Source organism: Dendropsophus ebraccatus, chromosome 8 (genome assembly GCF_027789765.1).
Source record: "Dendropsophus ebraccatus isolate aDenEbr1 chromosome 8, aDenEbr1.pat, whole genome shotgun sequence".
Lineage (NCBI taxonomy): Eukaryota > Metazoa > Chordata > Amphibia > Anura > Hylidae > Dendropsophus > Dendropsophus ebraccatus.
The window spans coordinates 31,593,737-31,619,989 of record NC_091461.1 but is presented as its reverse complement, the minus strand read 5'-3'; the positions used below and the strand labels follow the sequence as shown (position 1 = coordinate 31,619,989).

At 42.6% G+C, this 26,253-nt stretch overlaps 1 protein-coding gene across 6 annotated transcripts in view; it reads left to right on the top strand.

Moving 5' to 3' along the window:
* EXOC6 (exocyst complex component 6) overlaps positions 1-26,253 on the top strand; it is a 213,150-nt gene that overhangs the window by 114,135 nt on the left and 72,762 nt on the right. For all 6 annotated transcript variants that reach the window (XM_069980107.1, XM_069980112.1, XM_069980109.1 and 3 more), the window contains 7 exons: positions 315-435; positions 4,362-4,433; positions 7,228-7,325; positions 9,414-9,519; positions 12,156-12,265; positions 20,217-20,328; positions 22,501-22,635. In XM_069980107.1, coding sequence (XP_069836208.1) covers positions 315-435; positions 4,362-4,433; positions 7,228-7,325; positions 9,414-9,519; positions 12,156-12,265; positions 20,217-20,328; positions 22,501-22,635 — 754 coding nt within the window. The remainder of the gene's footprint in view (positions 1-314; positions 436-4,361; positions 4,434-7,227; positions 7,326-9,413; positions 9,520-12,155; positions 12,266-20,216; positions 20,329-22,500; positions 22,636-26,253) is intronic.

Below are 26,253 nucleotides of genomic sequence, written 5' to 3'. Positions count from 1 at the left end.
TAAACACTATTCACCTTTACTTCGGTGTGCTGCGGTCTCTTGCTGTTTCTATCTATCTATCTATCTATCTATCTATCTCCTATCTATCCATCCATCTCTCTCGGCATCCTTCCTGACAGTGTAGTATACATGGTTCATGTTTCCTTCTAGTAAATCTCTGTCTTTTATAATAAATAATGTTATCCTTGGTGATTCTGCAGTGTTTGCCCCTTCCCTGTACATTGTCGGCTGCAGTGATAGAAGACTTCTTGCACCCCGACTCATCCTTTCTCCCTCCTCCTCATGTGATCATTATGGTTTTCCTCTTACTTTAGTTTTTTTGTGGTGGAAGATCACATTTTACATGTAACACAAGGGCTGGTAACAGGAACCTACACGACGGAGCTGTGGACCATGGCGCAGTCTAAGATCATCGCTGCCCTCCGCACACACTCGGTAAGTAAGAAGGATCGCCAGCTTCTGTGCTCGTAGCAAAGAAAAGACCAGTGTACGCTGAAAAGCCGGGAATGTCAAAGTGAGAAATCACTCTTCCATCATTGTGCTTTTTTTGTAATTAGATGTTGTTCAGATTTAGAAGGAGACCTGCCAGGCTATTGTTTCTTTCTAGAAGACTCAGGCTGTGAGCCACATCCATGGGCTATTTGCATAATCCTTCTCTGATTTACAACTGACTGGGCCCTTAAAACGCACTCATAGTCCTGCACTTTAGAATATGCAAAGTTAATCTGCTGTTATTATTGCAATCTGTCCTCATTAGTCTCCTCTGACCTCTTCATTAGATCAGACTGAATAGTTCAGTGCGAAGAGTCCCACCAAGAAGTAGTCCCCAGCCTCATCCCCAATACCCGGCCTCTGACATCAACCTGGCCAAGACATTTTTACTGTGAACCTTAGCTCTTCATGATGTTGGCACTGTCTTAAACACTGACAATAAAGGGGTTGGCCATTGGGATGGATACCTAAGCCACTTGTCTTAAAGTGTACTGGTTGCTTCAAAAGACTTTTCCTAGAGACATATCAAAAGTTTTGATCAGTTGGGAGTGAATGGCGGGGGCCCAATCCTGTGCCCGACGCAACAAATCTCCCAGCAGGTGTAGATTTATATCATAATTTATGCCTGCAAGCATGCGTAAATCATGATGAATGAGGATTAGGAGAAGGCCATACCTCCTTCCCGCCTTGCTGTGCCCACTGACCCACCCATTGGGCGAGAGGGGCAGGCATACGCCGGGGAGAAGGGGCGGATCTAAGCCTTTTCCCTGGCGTACACCTCGGCTGTAACCTTCATAAAAGCCCCCTTAAGCGTTTAGACAGAGATGGTCTGATTGTAGATTTGCCTTAGTCGCATGACACTGAGTCGGGAGTCATCACACTGTGCTGTTCTCCTGCTGTTTGCTGCCACTTACATGCTTAACAGTCTCAGCTGTTTACCACTTCCTCATCCCACCTTGGCACACAGGAAATGCCTGCTCATCCAATCACTGGCTTAGGCAGGTCACTGCTGCAAACACTCATTGGCTGAGCAGGGCATTCATCCCATCGGACAACCCCTTAAATCCTACAATGCTAGCCATGGATACCAACTACTGCAAAGTCCTGTGGTTATCGTGTTGGTAGCTAAGGACATAATAGTTTCCATCTTGCTTTGCTTTACTAGAAATTAAGAGAATGGTTTGCTTTACTTTCTGTGTTTTTTTTTTAACAATAGATTTTTCTTAGATTGGTGTACATAGGTGGTGTACACACCATACGTCAAGAAGGTACATTGAAAAAAATTTAAACTTTGCAGAATTCAGACATACATTGAGGAGAAGTGCAAGCTGCAAATGATAGATTCTCCCAATGTATCAATTTCTCCCTGTTTAGCAAGGTAACCACCTGTAGGTGGCACTAGAGGGACATTTTTCTCCCTTCTGGAAGAGAGCTTATTTGCATCACAAAGAGTTTGCAGGCAGTGAATGGAACATTGATAGTTTTAGAGGGTGAAAACCTGTCCTGTCTATATGGGTACCTAACATTTTATAGTGCATTGGTGTTAGATGGACATGATTACCATCGCAGGCTCACAGCTTCTTAATGCAAGCAACAAAATGGGAAATTAAGAAGAAAGGTATTTACAACCAATATTTCCCATCATGCAAACTTATCATCAGACCTAGAAAATAGCCTTAAAACATGATTATACATGAGTCGCCCATATAAAGACAGCTGTTCTTGCCCTTCATGAATACATAGCAGGGGGCTGGATGGCTAGAGCTATTATGCTTACATTTTCTTATGGATCATTGTTTGTATATCCCCATACAGCAGTCAGGTCTCTCCAATGGGAGAAAAAAGTACTGTCTAGCCTACCTTGAGAAAGGATTATCTAGATCTAGAACATGTTGGTTTCCTTCTCCAGTTTTTGCATGTGCCTGTGCTAGTGTAACCAGGAAATATTAAAGAAGTTCCATTGAACTCAATAATACATCTGTCTTCACTAAGCTCCTAAGATCCCCCTGGTGGCAGCTAGTAGTAGCCAGAATCAGTAAATGTTGCGGAATAGGAATAGTTTGACATTTGCACCTGAAATGCGGCACTCCGAACCTTGTGAACTTAGAAATATATTTTATTCAATGATTCTTAGTCCCTTTCTTTTTTTGGGGGGGGGGGGGGGGGTGGTGGGGGTCATTAGATTAGAGTTACGTGACGACACATATTGTCCGCAAAGATCTATCTAAAGGTCAGTCTTGAAAGGTTTCTTCTTATCGTTTTTCCAGCTCTGATAATCGAGGAAGCTTACATTCACATTGCTTCTTGGCAGAAGCGAGTGCAATTACAAGTAGCGCTGACAGTATTATTACTTTGAGTACATCTGTGTGACATGAAGGTTTCAATACCCAGGATACTCGGCAGGTCTCAGCAGAGAGCATTGTTCGGCTTTAACCCAGTGCCAGTTGCTTTTGTCTGTGCAATTTTACACCTCTTTGAAGAAGATGGAATTGAGCCAAGCAATAAATTGTCTGAAATAGGAGAGATAAGCCTCCGCTGCTGTCTAATTCATGCTATGAAACTCCGATTGCTCCTTGTTGTTATTTTATTGCGTGATACTCTTAAAGCGCACTCGCTGCCTACAGACGGAGCTGGCTATGGTGGGCACGGACTGGGATTTCTCTATTACTTAGCCTTTGATGATACAAACCTGATTGTTAATGGTTGAGGAGCCCCTCTCATTTCTGGCTTAAAGGGGTACTTCAGCAAAAACAATTTTCTTTCAAATCAACTGGTTTCAGAAAGGTATATAGATTTGTAGTTTACTTCAATGTAAAAATCTCAAGTCTTCCCATATTTATCAGCTGCTGTATGTCCTGCAGGAAGTATTCTTTCCAGTCTGACACAGTGCTCTCTGCTGCCACCTCTGTCCGAGTCAGGAACTGTCCAGAGCAGCAGCAAATCCCCATAGTAAACCTCTCCTGCTCTGGACAGAGTCTGACATGGACAGAGGTGACAGCAGAGAGCACTGTGTCAGACTGAAAAGACAACACCACTTCCTACAGAACAGACAGCAGCTGATAAGTACTGAAAGACTAGACATTTTTAAATAGAAGTAAATTACAAATCTATATAACTTTCTGAAACTTTTTTAAAAAAGAAGCTAGATTCTCACAGAGGCTTCAACCTCTATAACCTATAGCATTATCTTAGCCTACACTGACCGTCAATGTAAAACATGGATGGGTCAGGCTCTTTGTCCATATTTAAGGGGTTATCTAGTGCTACAAAAAGATGGCCACTTTTTTCCAGAGACTGCCCCACTCTTGTCTGCAGTTCAGGTGCGGTGTGCAATTAAGCTCCATTCACTTCAATGATACTGAGCAGAAAAAAAACACGCCCAAGCTGGAGACAAGAGAGGGGTTGTCTCTGGAAGAAAGTGGCCATGTTTTTGTAGCGCTGGATAACCCCTTTAACATCATAGACTTGAATGGGAAATAATACATAGGTGAAGATGGTAGCTGATCAGAGGTCACATATTCCATGTGCAGTAATGAAATGTATGGCTGCGGCAGAGCTGGGACGAAACAGATTACACTTTAACAGTGATGGTGAGGGTGTGTTTTATGGGCATTTTTTTTCTCTTCTAACATCCTGACTGTTTACTGCTGCAACTAATGTTGTCTGTTTCACTTGTCAGTGTTTCACTTTTACTGTTCTAGTTGAACGGTTGATGTTTCCAGTAATTAAAGAGTTAAACTTAAAACCAGAACATTAATCCTATGGTATCTATGACTGTGTCTTTCTTCGCCCTGTTATTTACTGCACCTCTAAGCTCTGTGTGAGTGTGATAACCAGTAAGACTCTTAACAAATCTCATTTCTTTGCAGTCGTACTGCACGGACCCCGATCTGGTGCTGGAGCTGAAGAATCTGATTGTTGTGTTTGCTGATACTCTGCAGGTCAGTGTCTGGGGATCCATCTACTCACAGTTCTAGACCTACTACCGCATGACAGATAGACATGGATGCCAATAAAGGGACTTGCAGTGTTTCATATGTTCAAGAAGACACTTGACTCCTGTTGGTGTGGTGCTTCTTCACTTAGTTTATACCCTTAGAGAATAAGAATTAAGATTTTTTTTTATTATTTAAATAAAAAAAAAAAACCTGAAATCATTCAGTTTTTACGTGGGCCGCTCAGTGTAAGCTGGCACTTAGTGTTCTGAAGAGAAAACTTTCAGTCTTCTGTCCATCATCACAGGCAATGTCACAGTAAAGGTAACAGCAGTATATAAATGAGCATCAGGCCATTCATAATAGGTTCATTTCCTCCCTGTACAGGTCACAGAGCATGCCTAGAAAACTCCCATAGAAGTCAGTGAGTCAGCTCCAGACTATTGTTTCCTATAGTGCATGTTTTTGCAGTGATGGGAAACCAGTGGACCAGCAGTTGAAAAACTACAGTTCCCATCAGGCCTGGACAGCCAAGGCTTTGTCTCTGGCTGTCAAGGCATGATGGGAATTGTAGTTTTCTGACATGTTGAGGGCCACAGGTTCTCCATCCCTACTTCCCCTATATCTGCAAATGCTGGTAAAAGCAGCTCAAGCAGGATGGCCACTCTCATAATCATATACAGAGTATAAATAAATATATATATATATATATATATATATATATATATATATATATATATGTAGAAAGTAGTAACGTTACGTTTTATATATATATATATATATATATATATATATATACGTAGAAAGTCGTAACGTAACGTAGTAACGTAGAAAGGGAAGAGACAGGAAGAGTGCCGTCTCTTTCCTTTCTACGTTACTACTCTGAAGGTACCTGGGGTCGGATACCTGAGTCGTGCACCCTCAAGCTGGAAGCTTATTAACTGTAAGTCAACACAGTGCCGTTCTACCCCTTTATCCGTATATATATATATATAATCAGCTTAGAGGTATCTTACCTGATATCTCCCTAAAACGCCCAAGTTTCGTACCTTTATCCAATGGCGCAGTTTACTTTATAATAGGGGTTAAATTCCTATGGTTAGGAGTTGTTTTGGTGTACTGGGGGCAGGACTACCACCCCTAGTGCACCAGTCCGCCCTCAGCGTCTCACACCTTCTCATGAATATGAGCAGAGTCAGCTGGCCGGGGGCAGATGGGTGCATTGCAGGCCGTAGTCCCATCCTTAGTGCTCCAAAACAACTTATAAGCATAGGGATTAAACCCCTAATATCACAGAAACTGCACCGAGGATGAAGGTACGAAACTTCCCTTGATCCTCAGTGCCCCATGCGCTATAGGGACATATCAGCAGGTTAGATACTTCTAACCTGCTCATAGTTTCCCTTTAAGTAGTTGAAAAATAGGAGGTGATACATTTCTTTACAAGCCATGAGTTGCAAGTTCTTGTCCTCATAAGTCTTTTAATGTAACAAAAACTACATAATGAAAATCAGCAAAAAATTCTGCTGCAATTTTTTGTGTGTATGAGTGAGAAGGAGGCCTCCCCCCTGCACTACAGATATAATGCACAGTAGCTAGAGGGCGCTGTTATCCTGCTAGTGTACTGTACTATAACATGGTGTACTGTGTGGAAACCTCTTATTGGAAATCAGACAGTTTTTCTATTAGAAAACAAAACAGACAAATAGAAATACAATCTGTCCAATGTTTTATCAATGCACAATCACACTGTTCACCGTGTTGTTATTGCTTCATACATTTTAATCAATGAACAATAATCCTTTCATGGCTTCACGGGGCAAATGTGAATTTTTTTGCTTTCCAACAGCTGCAAACTGTCAAGAAGTATAGCTGTTTGTCCAAATAGATATTCCTTCATTAGACTACTAGGAAATTATTTAATAGTCCTTTACAGGTTTAAAGGGGTTGTCCAGCGAAAATTATTTTTCTTTCAGATCAACTGGTATCAGAAAGTTATATAGATTAGTAATTTACTTCTATTTAAAAAAATCTCAAGTCTTCCAGTACTTATCAGCTGCTGTGTGTCCTACAGGAAATGTTGTTTTCTTTTCAGTCTGACACAGTGCTCTCTGCTGCCACCCTTGTCCGAGACAGGAACTGTCCAGAGCAGTGAAGGTTCTCTATGGGGATTTGCTACTGCTCTGGACAGTTCCTTTCTCGGACAGAGTTTGCAGCAGAGAGCACTGTGTCAGACTGAAAAGAAAACAACATTTACTGCAGGACATACAGCAGCTGATAAGTATGGGAAAACTTGAGAATAATAAATAGAAGTAAATTACAAATCTGTATAACCTTCTGAAACCAGTTCACTTGAAAGAAAAATATTTTCGCTGGACAACCCCTCTAAAGAGCCACTACCATGTGACATCTGTAAGATGGCCATGGATGAGCTGCTGTGCAGGCATAGGACTCCATAGGAATGAATAGAATTGCTCGAAAGAGCCAAGTAAGCTGGAAGAGCGCTGTACTCTGCGTTCTCCGGCACCTTAATAGAAATGAATGGCGCCACGGGTCTCGTGCTGTACCTGCGGCTCTATTCATAACACAAAAGTCGGGGGCCGATACGGGGGTCGGCAGGGGGTTCAGTGGTCGGGCCTGCCATAATCTTGCTTTTTGCCTATTCAAGTTAATTTTTCTTGGAATACCCCTTTAAATTATCAAAAATTCTGTAATAGTAATAAAAAAGATATTTTCCAGACTTGGAGTACATGAATAGCACTGACATTGTGCTCTTATATGTTTCTCTTTGCTCTCTTAGGGATATGGATTTCCAGTGAATAGACTCTTTGACCTACTATATGAAGTCCGAGATAAATATAATGAAACTCTGCTCAAGAAATGGGCTGGACTATTCAGGTAAGGGTCCTCAATGGATTGCCATTTTCTTTCTACTACTTAATAATATTCCTTACCCCATTCCTCAGTTACAGACATCATAATGAACCCATAACTACATAGGCCCAGATGCATCAATCCGTGTAAAACAAAAACTAGTGTCATTTGCCCACAGCGGCCATTCACAGCTCAACTTTCATATCTTAGCAAGCTCTGGTAAAATAAAAGCTGAGCTGTGATTGGTTGCTGTAGGCAAATGACCCCAGTTTTTGTTTTACACAAATTGATAAATATATATCCAAAAACCACTCATTGTCATGTTGAGTATACTCAGGGGAGGGGAGGGGATTAGTTTAGTATAGTATTGACTTCCATTGAGTATCCAGCACAGTACTTTTTACATTCGATCATGGTCTCAGCACCTCAAAACAAGTACTCTTTAAGATGCTCTTTTTTACAAGAAAAAACAATAGCTGTAAAGCTCTCTCTGTACCTTACATGCGCTGATGCAATGTGTTAGCTCAGTGCAAGGTATAACAGGAAGCTGAGTGCTATGTGCTAACAGCATCCAGCTTCCTTTCATAGAACTGTGCTGCCGTTCAAGAGCCAAACAGTTTTCTCTCTCCCTGATCAGTTCTGAACAGAAAGGGAAGCTAATGCTGCAGGACAGATTGCTAGAACCTGGGAAGGTGAGTAAATCACCAGACCACTCAGCATTCAACCCCTCTTTTGCCCCTAACCAGCAGGAGATATTGTATTAGAGATGAGCGAACTTACTCTTAATTTGGTCGAGCCAGAACCTTCGGCCGTTAATTGAAGGGATTATCCGGCAAGGGAAATGTTTTTATATATTGTTGCAAGTTTATAGAAAACAATAAAATATCAATTCTTCCCTTTCCGCACTACCCGGGTCCTACGGGTCTCCAGATCCCCCGCTGAATGATCTTGCCCTTACTTCTGTGACAGACTCACCTTAGCAGTGACCGCTCGCTCAGCCAATCACTGGCTGCTGAGCTTTCCCAACCCAGTCAGTCATTGGCTGAGCAAGCTGTCACTGCTGAGGCGAGTCAGTCTCAGAATTGAGGGCAGGATCATTTAGCAGGGCACCCGGAGACCTGTAGGAGGACATGAGGAGAGCGCGGAGAGGAGGGCATTGATTCTTTATTGTTTTCTATATATACTTGCAACTATCAACGAAAACTTTTCCCTTGCCGGATAACCCCTTTAACAATGCCTGGAAAAGATGGATACAGCCCTAGGTCTGACTGGAAAAGATGGATACAGTCCTAGGTCTGACTGGAAAACATGGATACAACCCTAGGAGACCTATGACTGCCATCCTATTCCAGGCTGCAGACTAAAACTATCAATGGCTAAGCCATCAGTCACCACTCCTTTCCCCAGGTTGTTTGTGGTATTGCAGTTCAGCTCCATTTACTTGAGTAGAGCTGAGCTGCTAAAACAGGACCCAAACTGAGGGCATAAGTGGTGCTGTTTCTAGAAAAAAGCGGCCATGTTTTTCTAAGCCTGGATAACCCTTTTAACCCCCTTATACCTTAGTCTTCTCAGTATTAACGCGGTGTATTTACAGAACTTTTACAAAGTTGCTCATTCACAATAAAATTTTTGACTTTTTGGGCAGGTTGCCATTGGCCAGTGGCTAAATAATACCATTGTGGTGTAAATAAATAATACCACCATACTGTTACTAAGGAATACCATCATAGTGTTACCAAACTGATAGTGAATAATACCACCCTACCGTAACTAAATAATACCGCTATACTGTCACAGTGTTATATACAACCAAACCATTACTGGCTAATGCCATCATACAATAACTAAATGTCACCACCATACAATGGCCAAAAAAAACGACATACCGTTAATCAATAATACCCATAACAAGATTAGATAAATGGATAAAATATTCGAGGACCAGTATTTAGAATTTTCTTGTAGGGAATTTGAAAATAAGTTCCTAAACTAGAAGTTCCTTTAAAAGTGCCCAGGTATTTGCTTAGTTTACAGATTAGTGGCATCCGGGGGGGATAATGCCGAGGATATACATTAACCTGGATCTTTAACCCATTGGTTTTGTAACTTCAGGGATATTTTTGAAGCTGATAACTACAGCCCAATCCCTGTAGCAAATGAAGAGGAGTACATGGCTGTAATTAGCAAATTTCCTTTCCAAGATCCAGAAGGTGACAAGGTAAGTAAGCCTGATAGGGGTTTGTTTGACATGCTGTTGCATAAGCTAGTACTATACAGTAAGTCACTTTAAGGTGAAGAGTTGGAGAGATTGTATCAGTCGGCCTGGGGTCTTTATCTGGCCTTTATGGAAATCCAGTGTATTTGTCATGCAATTAGATGTGTATTGGCCTCTACGTGTGAAGATGATGTCTGATGGAGTGAATGCGATGAAATTACAGCTATGATGACTTCATGTTTGCCCATTGACACCATTTGTTTTCCTTTCAACAAACTGTAAATGTCGGCGTACAAGTCTAAAGTATGTGAGGTGCAAATATTTGGTGTTGCAGCATTGCATTGTTTTTTTGTTTTTTTTCTTTATACAATCTTTTGTTTTCTGGCATTTGTAATGCTGTATAGAGTGCTTACATAGTGTTATTACAGAGAAAGTAGAGTGTCTGTATTGTTCAGGGTGACTGACAGATGGGGTCTCCTCTGTTATGTGGCACACTTTCTTCACAATCTCTTATTTAGCGTGTCTGGAGGATACATTTTCATGAGGAGTAGTAACTAGCATTGGCTTAGAACAAGGATGATGCTTGAGTAGGTATGATACATGTATGATCAGCTACACCAAGGCTAGGCGTGATACATGGGAGATCAGCTACACCAAGGCTAGGTGTGATATGTGTAAGATCAGATACACTAAGACTAGGTATGATATATGGGAGATCAGCTACAATAAGACTAGACGTGATACATGTATGATCAGCTACACCAAGGCTAGGAGTGATACATGCAAGATCAGCTACATTAAGACTAGGCATGACACATGTAAGATCTGCTACACTAAGACTAGGCGTGATACATGGGAGATCAGCTACACTGAGACTAGGCGTGATACATGGGAGATCAGCTACACTGAGACTAGGCGTGATACATGGGAGATCAGCTACACTGAGACTAGGCGTGATACATGGGAGATCAGCTACACTGAGACTAGGCGAGATGCATGGGAGATCAGCTACACTGAGACTAGGCGTGATACATGGGAGATCAGCTACACTGAGACTAGGCGTGATACATGGGAGATCTGCTACACTGAGACTAGGCGTGATGCATGGGAGATCAGCTACACTGAGACTAGGCGTGATGCATGGGAGATCAGCTACACTGAGACTAGGCGTGATACATGGGAGATCAGCTACACTGAGACTATGCGTGATACATGGGAGATCTGCTACACTGAGACTAGGCGTGATACATGGGAGATCTGCTACACTGAGACTAGGCGTGATGCATGGGAGATCTGCTACACTAAGACTAGGCATGATACATGGGAGATCAGCTACACTGAGACTAGGCGTGATGCATGGGAGATCAGCTACACTGAGACTATGCGTGATACATGGCAGATCAGCTACACTAATGGTGTTTTTAGACGGAGCGATAATTCGCCCAATCGCACGATTAACGATGTTGAATGAACAATGTGTTTTTTATAACAATCAGCATTTAGACGTAACGATACATCATACAGAAAAATCTTTTGCGATCGCTTAAGGCTATCTCACACAATAAATCAGTGAACGACTGTTTAGACGGAACGATCTGCGAATTTTTTGCGAACGACAATTTAAGAACATGTTGAAAGATCAAAATGAACGATTTATCTCTCGTCGCTTGATCGTTCGCAGTGTTTACACGTACGATTATCGTTCGAATCCGATCGTTATCGTGCAAGTTCGAACGATAATCGTTCCGTCTAAAAGCACCATAAGACTAGGTGTGATGCATGGGAGATCAGCTACACTAAGACTAGGTGTGATGCACATGACATCAGGTACATGAAGATTGGGCATGAAACATGTGACATTATTTACAAGGAGATTGACCGTGGTCAGTTACCTGGAGATTGGCCATGATACCGTACGAATGTGATCGGTTACATGAAGATTGGCCGTGATACCGTACGTGTGTGATCGGTTACATGAAGATTGCCCGTAATACCGTACGTGTATGATCGGTAACATTAGGTCATTATATGTGATACATCTGTGATCGGTTAAATTAGATTGGTCATTATACATGTGATACATCTGTGATCGGTTACTTGAAGATTGGCCGTGATACATGTGATACATCTGTGATCGGTTACTTGAAGATTGGCCGTGATACATGTGATACATCTGTGATCGGTTACTTGAAGATTGGCCGTGATACATGTGACATGTTAAATGAACAGTACATAGAGATGAGCGAACCTGGAGCATGCTCGAGTCCATCTGAAACCGAACTTTCGGCATTTGATTAGCGGTGGCTACTGAAGTTGGATAAAGCCCTAAGGCTATGTGGAAAACATGGATATAGTCATTGGCTGTATCCATGTTTTCCAGACAACCTTAGTGCTTTATCCAACTTCAGCAGCCCCAGCTAATCAAATGCCGAATGATAGGGTTCGGATGGACTCAAACCCAAACCCATTTCGCTCATCTCTAACAGTACAGTTAGTTGTAGATTCCTGTGCTGTCGCCTTTTTAGATTGATAGAACTTTGGTAGGAGTCTAGAAGAAGCGATTAGACATGACAATAATAATGCATCGAGCTTGATGTTATATATTTGCTTTTTGAGCATATTTTTCCCTTTTCTTCTAGGTATCTTTTCCAAAGAAACTTCCAATGTCTCAGTCCGTCCCACAGATTTATATGCAGGTCAAAGAATTCATTTATGCAAGCCTTAAATTTTCGGAATCACTTCATCGAAGGTAAATGCCTATATCTGGTGGGGGTCATTTTTTAGGTATTCATGTCATGTTGTGAATTCAGGTGGACGTATCCATATATACATGAAATGGCCAGGCAATGGATCCAGTGAGCCGACAAACAAGTTTCAGTTCTGATACTCATGCAAGTGGAACTGTGTACACACTGGGTACCCAGACCTGATGGTTGCTATGCAGCCCCATTTGCAGCAAGCTGTAAAGTGCTATAAGTAGGGATGGTCCGAACCCGCCGAGGTTCGGGTTCGGATGAACCCGAACGCTCGGCATCTGATTCCCGCTGTCTGCCCGCTCCGTGCAGCGGGCGGATCCAGTGGGTGGACCGCCTGGAAAAATGGGATACAGCCTATGGCTATGGCTGTATCCCAGTTTTCCAGGCGGTCCTCTCGCTTGATCCGCCCGCCCAACGGAGCGGGCAGACAGCGGGAATCATTACCGACGGTTCCGGTTCGCACGAACCCGAACCAAACTCGGTTCGGACCATCCCTAGCTATAAGTTCTGACATCATAGTCAGCATTGATTTTTTTTTTTAAGCAGTTTGTGCTACAGCCGACTGATCCTTTATACACCCTATTAATGGGGTCACGGGGAGCTTCAGATTGTTTGGCCAGGCCATAGGAGATATCAGCAGTCTGCTGCCGCGCTCCTATTACAACAGCAGATTGTTGCTATCGTTGTCTTTCAACATATTGAAAGACCTTAAAAGACAACGATCAGCCAACATTGTGCATATCGGCTGATCGTTGCCTTTTATTACACAAAGTTATTATCGTCTGTAATGGTCAATAACCGTCCAAATACGGACGACAATCGCTTTGTGTAATAGGGGCGTTAGCCTTAAAACACTGTTGGCCATCAGATAGGGGTGCAACTCCTGGGATCCCATGACAATCGACTGTTTTAAAGGGAAACAAACTTTCACCTCCTCAATGTTTACCAGCGCTCATTCCTGCACTGCTATACTTTTTAGTAGCCACAGTGCAATGTACTGCAGCCTTGCCCTGTTCACTTGAATGGGTGATGCACTATGGCAGTGTCCCCCAAACTGTGGCTCTCCAGACTTGGTGTAAGATGTAGTTTGAGGGGACACTGCACTATATCACTGCAGCAACGAGCACAACTAGTATTGATTCGGCAGCAATTTTATTAATTTGGTAACCCCCTTAAAACAATTGAGCCAAGTAATTTACAGGCGGCCATTTTTTTCATATTTAGTAGGAAAGTGTTAGGGTCCTATTACACGGAGCGATTTTTAACGATTAACGACTAACCATAAACAATCGCAAACAAGATTGTTTATCGTTAATCTGAAATCGTTCACCATATTACCCAGAACGATAATCGTTACTACAATAGTTATTATGATTGTTTACTACATATTATCCCAACAAAAGAATATACAATGTGAATTACACTGAACGATTAGTGAAAAAATGCGGAACTTGAGCGAACGAATGTGTAATTACAGCGAACGATTAGCGATAATTTTAGCTTCAGATCTAAATCAACAATCAACGACATACGAACGATTTTTCGATCGTTGCCTGCTATTACACAGAACGATTATTGTTTAAATTCGAACGATTTACCGATTTTTTTTTGCACGATAATCTCCAGTGTAATAGGGCCCTTAGCCTATCCAGCCAGCCTGCGTCACTCGGCCGGTTAATAGATGGCGTTTGTTTAGTCTGAGCAGATTAACCTGTTCCATTGTGATACGCATTTTCTGTAATTGTCTTTCTATACCTGGCTCGGTTTAAATCAGTTAGAATAACATTTGAGAGCCCAGCGTGAAAACAGAGCGGCCAGAAGCCTCCTTGCAGCTTATCTGCCAGCTCTTATCTCTTAATGAATGTAAATGAGAGGAGTTCACACATCCTTAATTGATCCCGGGGACAATTTACACATAGTAACGAGTCACCTTTTGACCTAACCTGTAAATATTTACTCACAGGACACCAGCCGAGAGTCCACTGGCTAACAGGTTGTCACAACCAGACGAGGGGCGCGCCAGTGTTTAGAGTCCAAGTGAAAAAAGCTACGCACAGCCATTATGAAGCGTTACCAGCCTAATGGTGTGACGTGTGCCCACCACAACCACCACACGCCACTGTAAAGATGGGGCTGCTATGTGATGAAGTGAAGGTCCAGGCCATGGTGACCCGTCACATTCCAGCTGTCACTATCCTTAGAGAGGTTGAAGTCAGTTCACACTTGTTATAGGCCGTATATTTGCTCTGTATGTTGGCACACCAGTGTCGCATATCCAAACCATGCCCACCTTCAGTGGACAAGAAGGTAGCCTACTAGTGATTACATAGGGCCCATTTCTGAATGTGAACTATTATTTAATGGGACTTAAAAGCATCTAAAATTCCTCAAAATGACAGTATATGCTCAGAATTGGATCCACCATAGTCACTAGTAGGGTAGTTTTAGGCCGTTAATATAGATGGGTAAGGCGATTAACATGGACCGTAAGGGCAGCACCCAGCACCCCCAATAGTGTTTAGAACAGACACTGCCCTGTTTTATAAGATGCACAACATGGTGAGAAACCCCAATCTCATAACAGACTGGGTACTTGCCATGTTAGACCACAGTTCAGTGTATGCAGAGAACAGCTAATGTTTCTGTCTGCTATGTACCCCACAGAATGAAGAAGGACTAACATTATTATCTTTCAAAACTGATGTAACCCGAAAGGTGTCCAGGATTGGAAAAAAGAAAAAAAAAAGTCACTTTGAAAAAAATAAAATTTAGATTACATTTTTTTTTACTTTCCCAGAAGCCCCTGCAGCTTGTTTTATGTGGAGCATGGAAAAGTTACCATGCTGCAACTCTCTAAGTACAGGAGCAGTGGTTAGATTGACATCTATAATACACTTGAAGTTTTTGCAGACATACACATTAAAATGTCATTACAAAGGTCAGTCTAAGGCTATGTTCACACAACGTATATTTTCGTAAAACCACGGTCGTTGTACAATGGCCGTGATTTATACAAAAAAATACTTGTCATTGCTGCTTATGGGATCCCGGCCGGAGCCTATACACATAGTATACGCTCTGGCCGGGATGCCTAGCGGTGCTGCAAACAACTGACATGTCAGTTTTCTGCACCCGCTATTTATTGAATAGCTGCCGCAGAAAACCCTCCGGCCGCTAGCTCCATAGTGTGCTGTGGGGAGTTCTGATGCGGGTGCGCACGGATGAGCCCACATCAGAACCCTGCGGCCCTAAAGATCATCCGGCCAGTACTGGATGAATCCTACAAATATAACTATATTAGCTGAGATAGGAGTACCCCTGTAAGGTTGGAAACACACATGCAGGGTAGATACAGTCAGGGGAAGTATTGCTGAATGTTTTGAGCAAAAGCCAGAAGCTGATCTAGTGTGCAGTATGAAGGTAACCACACATCTTCTATAGCTATCGTCAGACAGTTCCTCCCCTACGCATAGATGCTTTGGCTTGACTTCACTTCACGTGTTCACGTGTTTCCAATGGGAAGAGGAGAGAAAACTACTCCTGGCAGTGACTTAGGAAAACAGGAGTTGCCCATTCCTTCTCTGCTCTGATAGTTCTTTTTAGGGGGAAGGGGAGAGTTGGAAGGACTCCATACATACAGAAAAATACTAATAATATTAAAAATAATAATTTTTATTTATAGGGCACCAACAGATTCCTTAGCACTTTACAATTCTATAATAAGCAGGCTTAGCTGACTTTTATGTTTAACGTATTTTCCGGCGTATTAGACGACCCCCAACTTTTCCAGTTAAAATAGAGAGTTTGGAATACCCCTCTTCCAACGCACACCATACAAAAATTAGTAAAAAAAAAAAAAAAAGCAGAGAGATCTAAGAGGCAGAGAAGGAGGTACAGTAATGCCGGTAGGATACAAGCGTGGGCCAGATGGGTGAAAGAGATGTGTTTTTCTGGGCACAGCGCCACTCTATCGTATGTCTTTTTTCCATACCCCGGACGCCTGCAACTTGCTCTGCCCTTCATACGATTGTCACATACAGTGGGAATGCGGCTGTTTTTGATCTCCCCACCCAATGTGGCAACTGCAGATTCTCCAGAACGGTTCTGAAGTTCTTCAGCACCCACCCTTTAAGACGACACCCGGCATATAAGATGACCCCTTACTTTAGTAAAGATTTTCCTGGGTTAAAAAGTAGTGTTAGACGGAGGAAAATTTAGCTCATTCGTTGTCTGAGTGTTCAGACCCACCCACTTCCGCCCCTTCCCCACTAATCTATAGATGGGAGAAGTGCCCAGTTAAGTGCTTCACTCCTTGGTTCACTGCTCTTCCTTTGAAGTTGCAGGAGATTGTAATGTAAGTTTATGGAGCCCATGTAACGCAGCAAGACAGAGAGCACAATCTCTTACACCCCTTAAACTGCCCCCCCAACATTGCATTGAAGAACTACACAAGGCCGTGTATGAACTGTCACATGTAGACTCTCCATTATATTTTTCCTACCCCTTAATACTTACTATTGACCACCTACAGCTACACTAACCATTGCAACTGTTTGTATGGAAGATATTTGTGTTAAGGCCCTATTCCACGGAACGATTATCGGCCATATTCGGCCGATAACAGCCATATTCGTCCGATAATCGTCCCGTGGAATAGAAGGCAACGATCAGCCGAAATCATTCATGTCGGCTGATCGTTGCAGTCGTTTGTCTTTCAACCGTGTTGAAAAACAAACGACTGTGATAGCAGCGATCTGCTGCCATTGCTCAGCGGAATAGGAGCAGCAGCAGCAGACCACCACTATCCTCTATGGGCTGCCCGGATGATCTATCGATAACCCGGGCAGCTCCCCCCCCCCCCCCCCCCCCACACACTCACACGCTGGCTCCTGCCGCGCGTAATAGCGGAGGCAGCGAGCGGAGAACAAGGAGCAAAGAGCGCAGACAGCGCTCGTTTGCTCCTCACAGTCGGCCTGTGGAATAGGGGCTTTACTTTGTCTTGTATCAACATAAAATCCATATATTGCCGCTATCTAACCCTTTAACAAGCCCCCAGCTGCAGTACTCCATATATACACTTGATGGCAGCACTTACATGCAGCCTTTCGGGGCAGATGATTCCTTGTTTGCATGGGTCTTTCATTGAATGACCTTTAGGAGAGATCTGAAAGTAGCGTCAGATTGTCAGAAAGCACAAAACTATGTAAAATACTGAAAACTTTATTGTGAAATGTTACAGCAAGACCTCAACCTGGACTAGCAAGTAGCTTAGACTGGGTTCACGCTACCTTTTTCCTATCTGTTCAACGTATCCGTTTTTATTTGGTTACTTTTAACTTTTAATATCTGTTTCAATCCGTTTTTTTTTATAATGGAAGTCAATGGAAAATCGGATCCCAACGGATGGCACACAATTGCATCCGTTTTTTTCATAAAACGTATACATTAAACGGATAGGAAAAACGCAGTGTGAACCCAACCCTAGGAAGATGGTGCACCAAGGGTGCAGTCATAGTATAATACTGTATTTATTTAGACAGGGTCAGGTATACTGGTTATCAGCAAACCAAACATTGGCGCTCAATACCAAGCAGCAGCAGCTAAAGCAAATCAGCTCTTTGGGTTCGTGGAGAGATCATGAACTTTTAAATGGATATAGTTACTTAACTACCAATTTGCGTGGGTACTGTTAATACCTGTGCAGAATATACAGCAAGGTGGCTGGGAAATTCCAGATTCCTGCAGCTTTGAAGTCAGCCGGCCATAAGCTTTTTTATGAAGGGCTACAATTATATACTGCTCCTAAAGTATGAACTGGACACCCCACTATGTGCAGATTTACATGGAGACTCCCCTATTTATAACCCTTGTGTTCACACGCTGCAGGTTTGTTTTTTGTTTTTTTTTTGCAGCACTTAAAAAAATGCAGGAAAGTAATGCAAAGTTACCATATTAGGGCTATGTGTCCACACAGTATTTTGTGCTCAGTATTTTGCTATTAATTTAACCCCTTAAGGTCAAAGCCAATTTTCGTTTTTCCACTTTATGTTTAAAAGTCCATAGCGCTTGCATTTTTTCACCTCGAGACGTATATGAGCGCTTATTTTTTGCAAAACCAATTGTACTTTGCAATGACAGGCATTATTTTTCCATAACATATGCTGCGAAACCGGAAAAAAAATAATTTGCGCTGTCAAATTGAAAAAAAAAAAAGGAATTTGTTTTGATTTCGGGGAGTTTTGCATTTACGCCGCTTGCCCTATGGTAAAACTGACTTGTTATGCATGTTCCTCAAGTAGTTACGATTACAACGATATGTAACATGTATAACTTATATTGTATCTGATGGCCTGTAAAAAATTCAAACCATTGTTAACAAATATATGTTCCTTAAAATCGCTCCATTCCCAGGCTTATAGCGCTTTTATCCTTTGGTCTATGGGGCTGTGTCAGGTGTAATTTTTTGCGCCATGATGTGTTCTTTCTATCGGTACCTTGATTGCGCATATACGACTTTTTGATCACTTTTTATTAAATTTTTTCTAGATTTGATGTGACCAAAAATGCGCAATTTTGCACTTTGGAATTTTTTTGCGCTGACGCCGTTTACCGTGCGAGATCAGGAATGTGATAAATTAATAGTTTGGGCGATTACGCGCGCGGCGATACTAAATATGTTTATTTATTTGTTTATTTATTTATATTTATAAAATGGGAAAAGGGGGGTGATTTGGACTTTTAATGGGGGAGGGGATTTTTTATTAATAAAAAAACATTTTTAATTTTATTTTTTCTTTAACTAGAAGCCCCCCTGGGGGACTTGTATATAAACAGCACTGATCTCTCATAGAGATCAATGCTGTGTATATACACAGCGAAGATCGATTAGTTCGGTCACAGATTGCTATGGCCTTCTGCAGGCCATAGCAATCTATTGCCGAGCTGGGATCAGCGTCATTCCGACGCTGAGGCCCGGTACGGGCAGAAGAACGGATTTTCCCCCCCACTAGATCCGTCCCACTAGACACCAGGGATGCACGGAGGAAAGCCTCTAAGTGCAGCTGTCAGGTTTGACAGCTGCACTTAGAGGCCTAATTAGCCGGAGCGGCAACGGGACCCGCGCCAGCTAATAGAGGCACTGCCCGACTGCACATGTCAGCCGGGATCAGCGCCGTTCAGAGCGGGGTCCCAGCGGGACCCCTCTCTAAACACCCCGCGCGGCACCATGACGTATCAGATACATCATGGGTCGCTAAGGGGTTAAAAGAATGGCCGTTGTTTTAGAATAATGGCCGTTATTTGCCATTAAATGGCGGCCATCCACTCAATTTCAACAGTGTGTGAACAGAGCCTTTCTATGTTTTCAATCCACTCCTGGTTTGGGTTGCAAAATGACTGTGTGTATAATATAGCTACATTGTATTATATATATTTTATTTTAAGTTGACTGTATGGCTTGCGCAGTTATATACTTATATTAGCGTATTCTATTCACACAGTAATGACGTATAGTAGATGTTTTCTCATGTTTTCCCGCCATATAAGGCAGCAGATATACTTATTGTATTGAAATGGTATATGATGGTATATGTATAATAATTTCTCTACCCAAGTGCCAAGTGAAGGTTATTTCCTTCCGCTGTTGATAGAGTCACAGATAAGTCATCATACAAAGAAACACTTTCATTCGTATTCTGGGATTTTTGCATATTTTGTCCTTGTAATAATTCCCATGTGAGACCGGCTGGGAGTGTAAGTGTCAAAGGTTTGTTCTTAGTGGCGCCTAAGGTGGAAGGAAATGTCCTGATTGACACTTGGGGCGGCAGACAGAGGACGTCTTGTAGAAACCTATACCACTGGATTCTCCGGGTTCACACTTCACCTTAGTTCACTTCTGACGCTCGTCTATGAGAGGTCTGATTTTTTTTTTATGATTGATTTCAGCTCGACGGAGATTGATGATCTGCTCCGGAAATCCACCAACTTACTTCTCACAAGAACCTTAAGCAGCGGTTTGCAAAACCTCATCAAAAAGCCTCATATAGGGCTGACTGAAGTAAGTATTGACGCGGAGGCCAGGAGGTAGCAGATTGGCATTATGTCGCTTTGGGCAACAAGCGTGTTTTACTTCCACTAATCCCTTCTTCTTCAGGTCTGGGGTTGGCATTTTCACCCATTTGTAAATGCAGGCCCTGCGGCTCTGGCAAACAGCTGATCAGTAGGGGTGCTGGGTGCTTACACCAATCTGACATCCTGAGAATAGACCATGAATTTTAATTTAATTTTTATTAACCATACTTCTAAAAGGGTTTGTCTGGTCTTGATAACCCTTTTCCATATTCTCTGTATCCCCCCAATAAGCCAGGACTGAGCACCTATAACAAGCAGCAGGTTGTACTGTGGCAGACCCAGTCTGTCAATTTTAACAGCCATTCATATAAATGGCCCCATGCAATACTACATTTCCCCTGTAGTGGCCGCTATGGGGAAATAAGCATTTCATGTCATATTATTTCTTGTCGAGCAGCTGATCGTAGCCATTCTTATATGTCTATTTTCCTATACCTTTGATGTATAGCTATGACAGATGGCACTTAGTGCCAGCCATTCAATTAAATGGCCCCATGCAATACTACATTTCCCCAGTAGTGGCCGCTATGGAGAAACGAGCATTTCATGTCATATTCATTTCTTGTCGAGCAGCTGATCGTAGCCGTTCTTAGGCCCCGTTCCCACTGAGCAAAACTAGCGGAATTCCACGGCGGAATGCCGTTAGCCTCCCGCTCATAATGGGAGTCTATGGGAGGTGCGCGCTCCTGCTCTGTCCGCGCTGAAGAATGAACATGTTCATTCTTCAGCGCGGACAGGGCAGGAGCTTGCACCTCCCATAGACTCCCATTAAGAGCGGGATGCTAACGGCATTCCGCCGCGGACAATTCCACTAGTTTTGCTCAGTGGGAACGGGGCCTAATATGTCTATTTTCCTATAACTTTGATGTAGCTATGACAGATGGCAATTAGTCATCAATATAAGGTATAAAGGCGCTGGAGTGCCGTATTAGTACGTAAAATACTGTTTACAATTCCTTGTCTTTTCAAAGTAGAAGAGAGGTAGACTCACTTTTCAGTTGCTGAAGTTTATCAGTTTTATTTCAAGAGTATTTGCATGATGGATTCGTACCGGTAGCTTGTGGGCTCTCTCGGGTGTGCATAGAACGGAGTGGGCGTTCCTTACTGCCGTGAGGTGACGTTTCGGGGCGGACCCCTTACTCCTTCTATGCACACCCGAGAGAGCCCACAAGCTACCGGTACGAATCCATCATGCGAATACTCTTGAAATAAAACTGATAAACTTCAGCAACTGAAACGTGAGTCTACCTCTCTTCTACTTTGAAAAGACAAGGAATTGTAAACAGTATTTTAGGTACTAATACGGCACTCCAGCACCTTTATACCTTATATTGATGCATATGTACGGGCTAGTGGCAGCCTGAGAGACTGAGAGTGCACATCACCTGTGCGGTTGATTGAGATGCACATGGGATAGAGGACTTAGTTCACACAGACATTTTTGTATTTGTGAGATGGCAATTAGTGCCAGCCATTCATATAAATGGCCCCATGCAATACTACATTTCCCCAGTAGTGGCCGCTTTTGATGCATTTGATGTCACATTACTGTAGTTCTTATCGAGCAGCTGATCGTATCCATGTTTATATTTATATTTTCCTATACCTCTGATGGATATCTAGAATTTTGCCGCCATACACCTAAAATTCTAAAGCTTTTAGAGCAAGTTTTGAAGCTGTTCCTATAGACTTTAATGGGACTGTGATGTGATTTGGGGGGCCCTTTTATTCTAGCGATCAGCAGGGGTCCCAGCTCGCATAGCGCCACCAATAAAAGCTTTACGACTCCAGTGTTCCCAGCATCTACTGGGAGGTTGCATTCTGTTTAATGTGGGTCAAGAACAAACTCTGCGGAAACACCTGTCTGAACAAGCCCATACACTGATTATCAACCTGCTGAGGTCTTGGTGTTTTCCCTCCAGTGAAGGAAGCTATGTATGTCTGCCAGCATTGCTCTGAGCTATATATATATAGCTGGGCCGTTTCCTGTAATACAGCAATTGCCATATATTTCTGTACTGTCTGAAAGAACAATACCGCCTTAAAAATCAGGTGGGACGACAGCGCGCTACATACCTGTTACCTCTCTGCTTTGTAGCTTGTACAGATCATCATAAACACCACACACCTGGAACAAGCCTGTAAATACCTGGAGGATTTTATTACGAATATCACAAATATTTCACCCGAGACTGTGCACACCACAAGACTTTACGGCCTGTCCACCTTCAAGGTAAGGTTTATGGTAATACACAACCTTGACTAGAAAGTGACTGTCCCACAGTGTTTTATGCCACACATTCATCTCATATCCTCTCTGACACATCAAAGCAAGGCTTAAAGGCGTATTTCCATCTTAGCTTGTCATCCCCGTCCACTCAACCTCTATGGGGACGATGAACAATATGGAGTTCAGCGCTCGGAAACGTGGTGGCCCCATAGAGAATTAATGGAGTGTAGGCCATGGTGGCCAAGCAGCACTCCATTTATTCTGAGGTTGGTTTTGTCCCTGTTCTCTGGATCGGTAGATTCTGGAGCTCTGACCCTCACAATAAGCTGAGAATACCCTTTTAGGGTGCGTGCACACTACGGAATTGCCGCGTATAACCTGGCTATGGCACGGGCGGAAATGCACACCGCCGTGTGCGGGGACGAGCGACAGGATACGCCGCAGGTTATACGCGGCAATTGCGTAGTGTGCACGCACCCTTAGGGTACGTTCACACTTACCGGATCCGCAGCTGATTTTCTGCTGCGGATCTGCAGCGGATCCGCAGCAGATCCGCAGCAGATTTCATTTAAATAACTGAACACAGCATCAAATCTGCACCATCAAATCTGCTGCAGATCCTGTAGGTGTGAACGCACCCTTAAAGAGGTTCTTTACTCTCAACACCCCTTGGCCAAAGGTATTATCTAAAAGGATATTGATAAGGATAGTGATAAAATAGAACAGATCTAAAGACGGGCTACAAAATAGGTGGAGGATGTCAGGTATAAAACATATCAGGAAAGACTTAAGGATGTGAACCTGTATAGTCTGGAGGAAAGAAGGGAAAGGGGGGACATGATTGAACCCTTTAAATATGTTAAAGGACTAAATAAGGTTCAGGAGGGAAGTGTTTTTAATAATAAAAACTGAGCTCAAGAAGAAGAGGACACAGTGAGAGGTTAGTTGGGGAAAGAACAGAAGCAACGTGAGAAAATATTACTTTACTGAAAGAGTAGTAGATGCAAACTTCCAGCAGATGTGGTAGGTAAATCTACAGTAACTGAGTGTAAACCTGCCTGGTGTATACATATATCTATCCTGAGATAATAAGAAGGGAAATACTAAAAGGGCAGACTAGATGGACCAGGGGGCTTTTTCTGTCGACAATCTTCTTTTTCTATTAGACAAAAATGAGTAAATTGTAGCACTCTCCATAACAGTTTTGGGCCTGACCATGTCTTATATGGGCACCTTCTATAAAATTTTAAATGTAAAAAAAACTCAAAAGAACCTCTGCCAGTCACTCGAACAAGAGGGAAGGAGCACACCACTGACTGCTTCACTCCCTGTCTCTGTCCTTGCTGCAGGAGACTTGTTCATAGACTTCCCATAGAATCAGTCTCTGGCAGCGAGAAGAGAGCCAGGGAGAAGCACTTAGCTGGGGGCTTCTCCTTGCTTGGTGGGGGGGGTCTCAGATCCCAGACCCCAGCCAATCAAAGCTTTTGACATGTCTGTAACTCAGTAGTATGGAGGATCAGTTTCCATCAGCCATGAATGATCCTGTTATTGGTCACTTTGCGCTTTCTCATTGGCCAAAAGGACTTGTGGTCATGACTTCTCCATGTACTGTATGCCGGCCTTCATCCATATCACACAGCTGCCTGTAAGCTGCAGTCCTAGGCAGAGCAGATGAGTAATGGGGTGACAGCAGCACTTTAGGCTTTGTTTAGTTTCCTGTGCATTAGCGGATGTCAGGAGGAGATGGCACAATGCAGTCAATAGTTCTGTTTGTATACAAAATACAATGGGCCTGCGCTCTGCAGTTTAGCACTAGTCACCTTTAGGGTAAGGTCACATGGCACATAGTCATATGAGCAGGTAAAATCTGCCATGGATCACAGTATAGTGGATGCAGATGATACTTTATAAATCTCAGATTTGCAGATTTTGCTGTGATTTACCTGCAGATTACCTGTGGATTTTAAAATGTATTTATTCATTTACTTACACATACACAGTTGGCCCAATTTGATGTGGATTTGTCATGCAGATTCCTCTGATTGGTTACAGATTTTCATCTAAAGTGTTACAGTATGTGGCCAGCAGGTGCTCTATACCTGTGAACTATTAGGCCAATCTGGTTTATTTACTTTTCTAAAGTTAGAATTAGCCTGAATTCTATTAGTTATCATTATCCTTAATGATTAAATCAACTGGTACCAGAAAGTGCCAGAGATTTGTAATTTACTTCCATTAAAAAATGTCAAGTCTTCCGGTACTTATGAGCTGCTGTATGCGCTGCAGGAAGTGGTGTATTCTTTCCTGTGTGACAGTGCTCTTTGCTTCCACCTCTGGCGATCTCAGGAACTGTCCAGAGCAGCAGCAAATCCCCATAGAAAACACCTTCTGCTTTCTAAATGGGAAAGAATGCCACTTCCTGAAGGACATACAGCAGCTGATAAGTACTGAAAGAATGGAGATATTTGTAATAGAAGTAAACTACAAATCTCTGGCACCAGTTGATTTGAAAGAATTTATTTTTTGGTCAACCACTCCTTTTAAAGGTGCACTCCAGCTGAGAAAAATAAATATTTTCAAATCAACTGGTGCCAGAAAGTTATACTGATTTGTAAATGACTTCTGTTTAAAAAAAAAAGCCTTCCAGTACTTATCAGCTGCTTTATGTCCTGCAGGAAGTGGAGCTTTCTTTCCAGCCTGAGACAGTGCTCTCTGCTGCTATCTCTGCCCGTTTGAAGAACTGTCCAGAGCAGAAGATGTTTGCAGAAGATGCTATGGGGATTTGCCACTGCTTTGGACAGTTCTTCTCACGTACTGTACACAGGTGGCAGCAGAGAGCACACATTGGACACTTCCTGCAGAACAAACAGCAGCTGAATAAGTACTGGAAGATTTAAATTTTATTTTAAATAGATGCAATTCACAAATCTGTATGAAGGTCCGTTAACACAAAGAGATTTACCAGACAGATTTTTGAAGCCAAAGCCAGGAATGGATTTGAAAAGAAGAGAAATCTCAGCCTTTCCTTTATGACCTGTTTATAGTCTGTTCCTGGCTTTGGCTTAAAAAATCGGTCAGATAAATCTCTCTGTGTAAACGCACCATAACGTTCTGGTATCAGTTGATTTTAAAATATTTTCTCTCAGCTGGAGTTTACAAAAAATTCTTACAAATCCACTGGTGCCAGAAAGTGCTAGAGATTAGTAATTTACAAATCTGTATAACTTTCTTGGTTATGTTGATTTGAAAATATGTTTTTCTCTGGAGTACCCCTTTAAGATATCACAACTTCCAGCCAGGCTGTATCTGTCATAAGTCCCTATGGTCCTGTGACTGGACTGGGACAGCAGTGCTGAGTAAGATGATGCATTAGCACCCAATTAGGGTACTGATGTATCTGTGCATATAAAGGAAGCCTGTCTTACATATACCACTTGTCATATCTCAAGGTCAGCGATTTAGAAGAGGTTGTATACGGATAAGGGGGGGGGGGGGAATTTATCAAACATGGTGTAAAGTGAAACTGGCTCAGTTGCCCCTAGCAACCAATCAGATTCCACTTTTCATTCCTCACAGACTCTTTGGAAAATGAAAGGTGGAATCTGATTGGTTGCTAGGGGC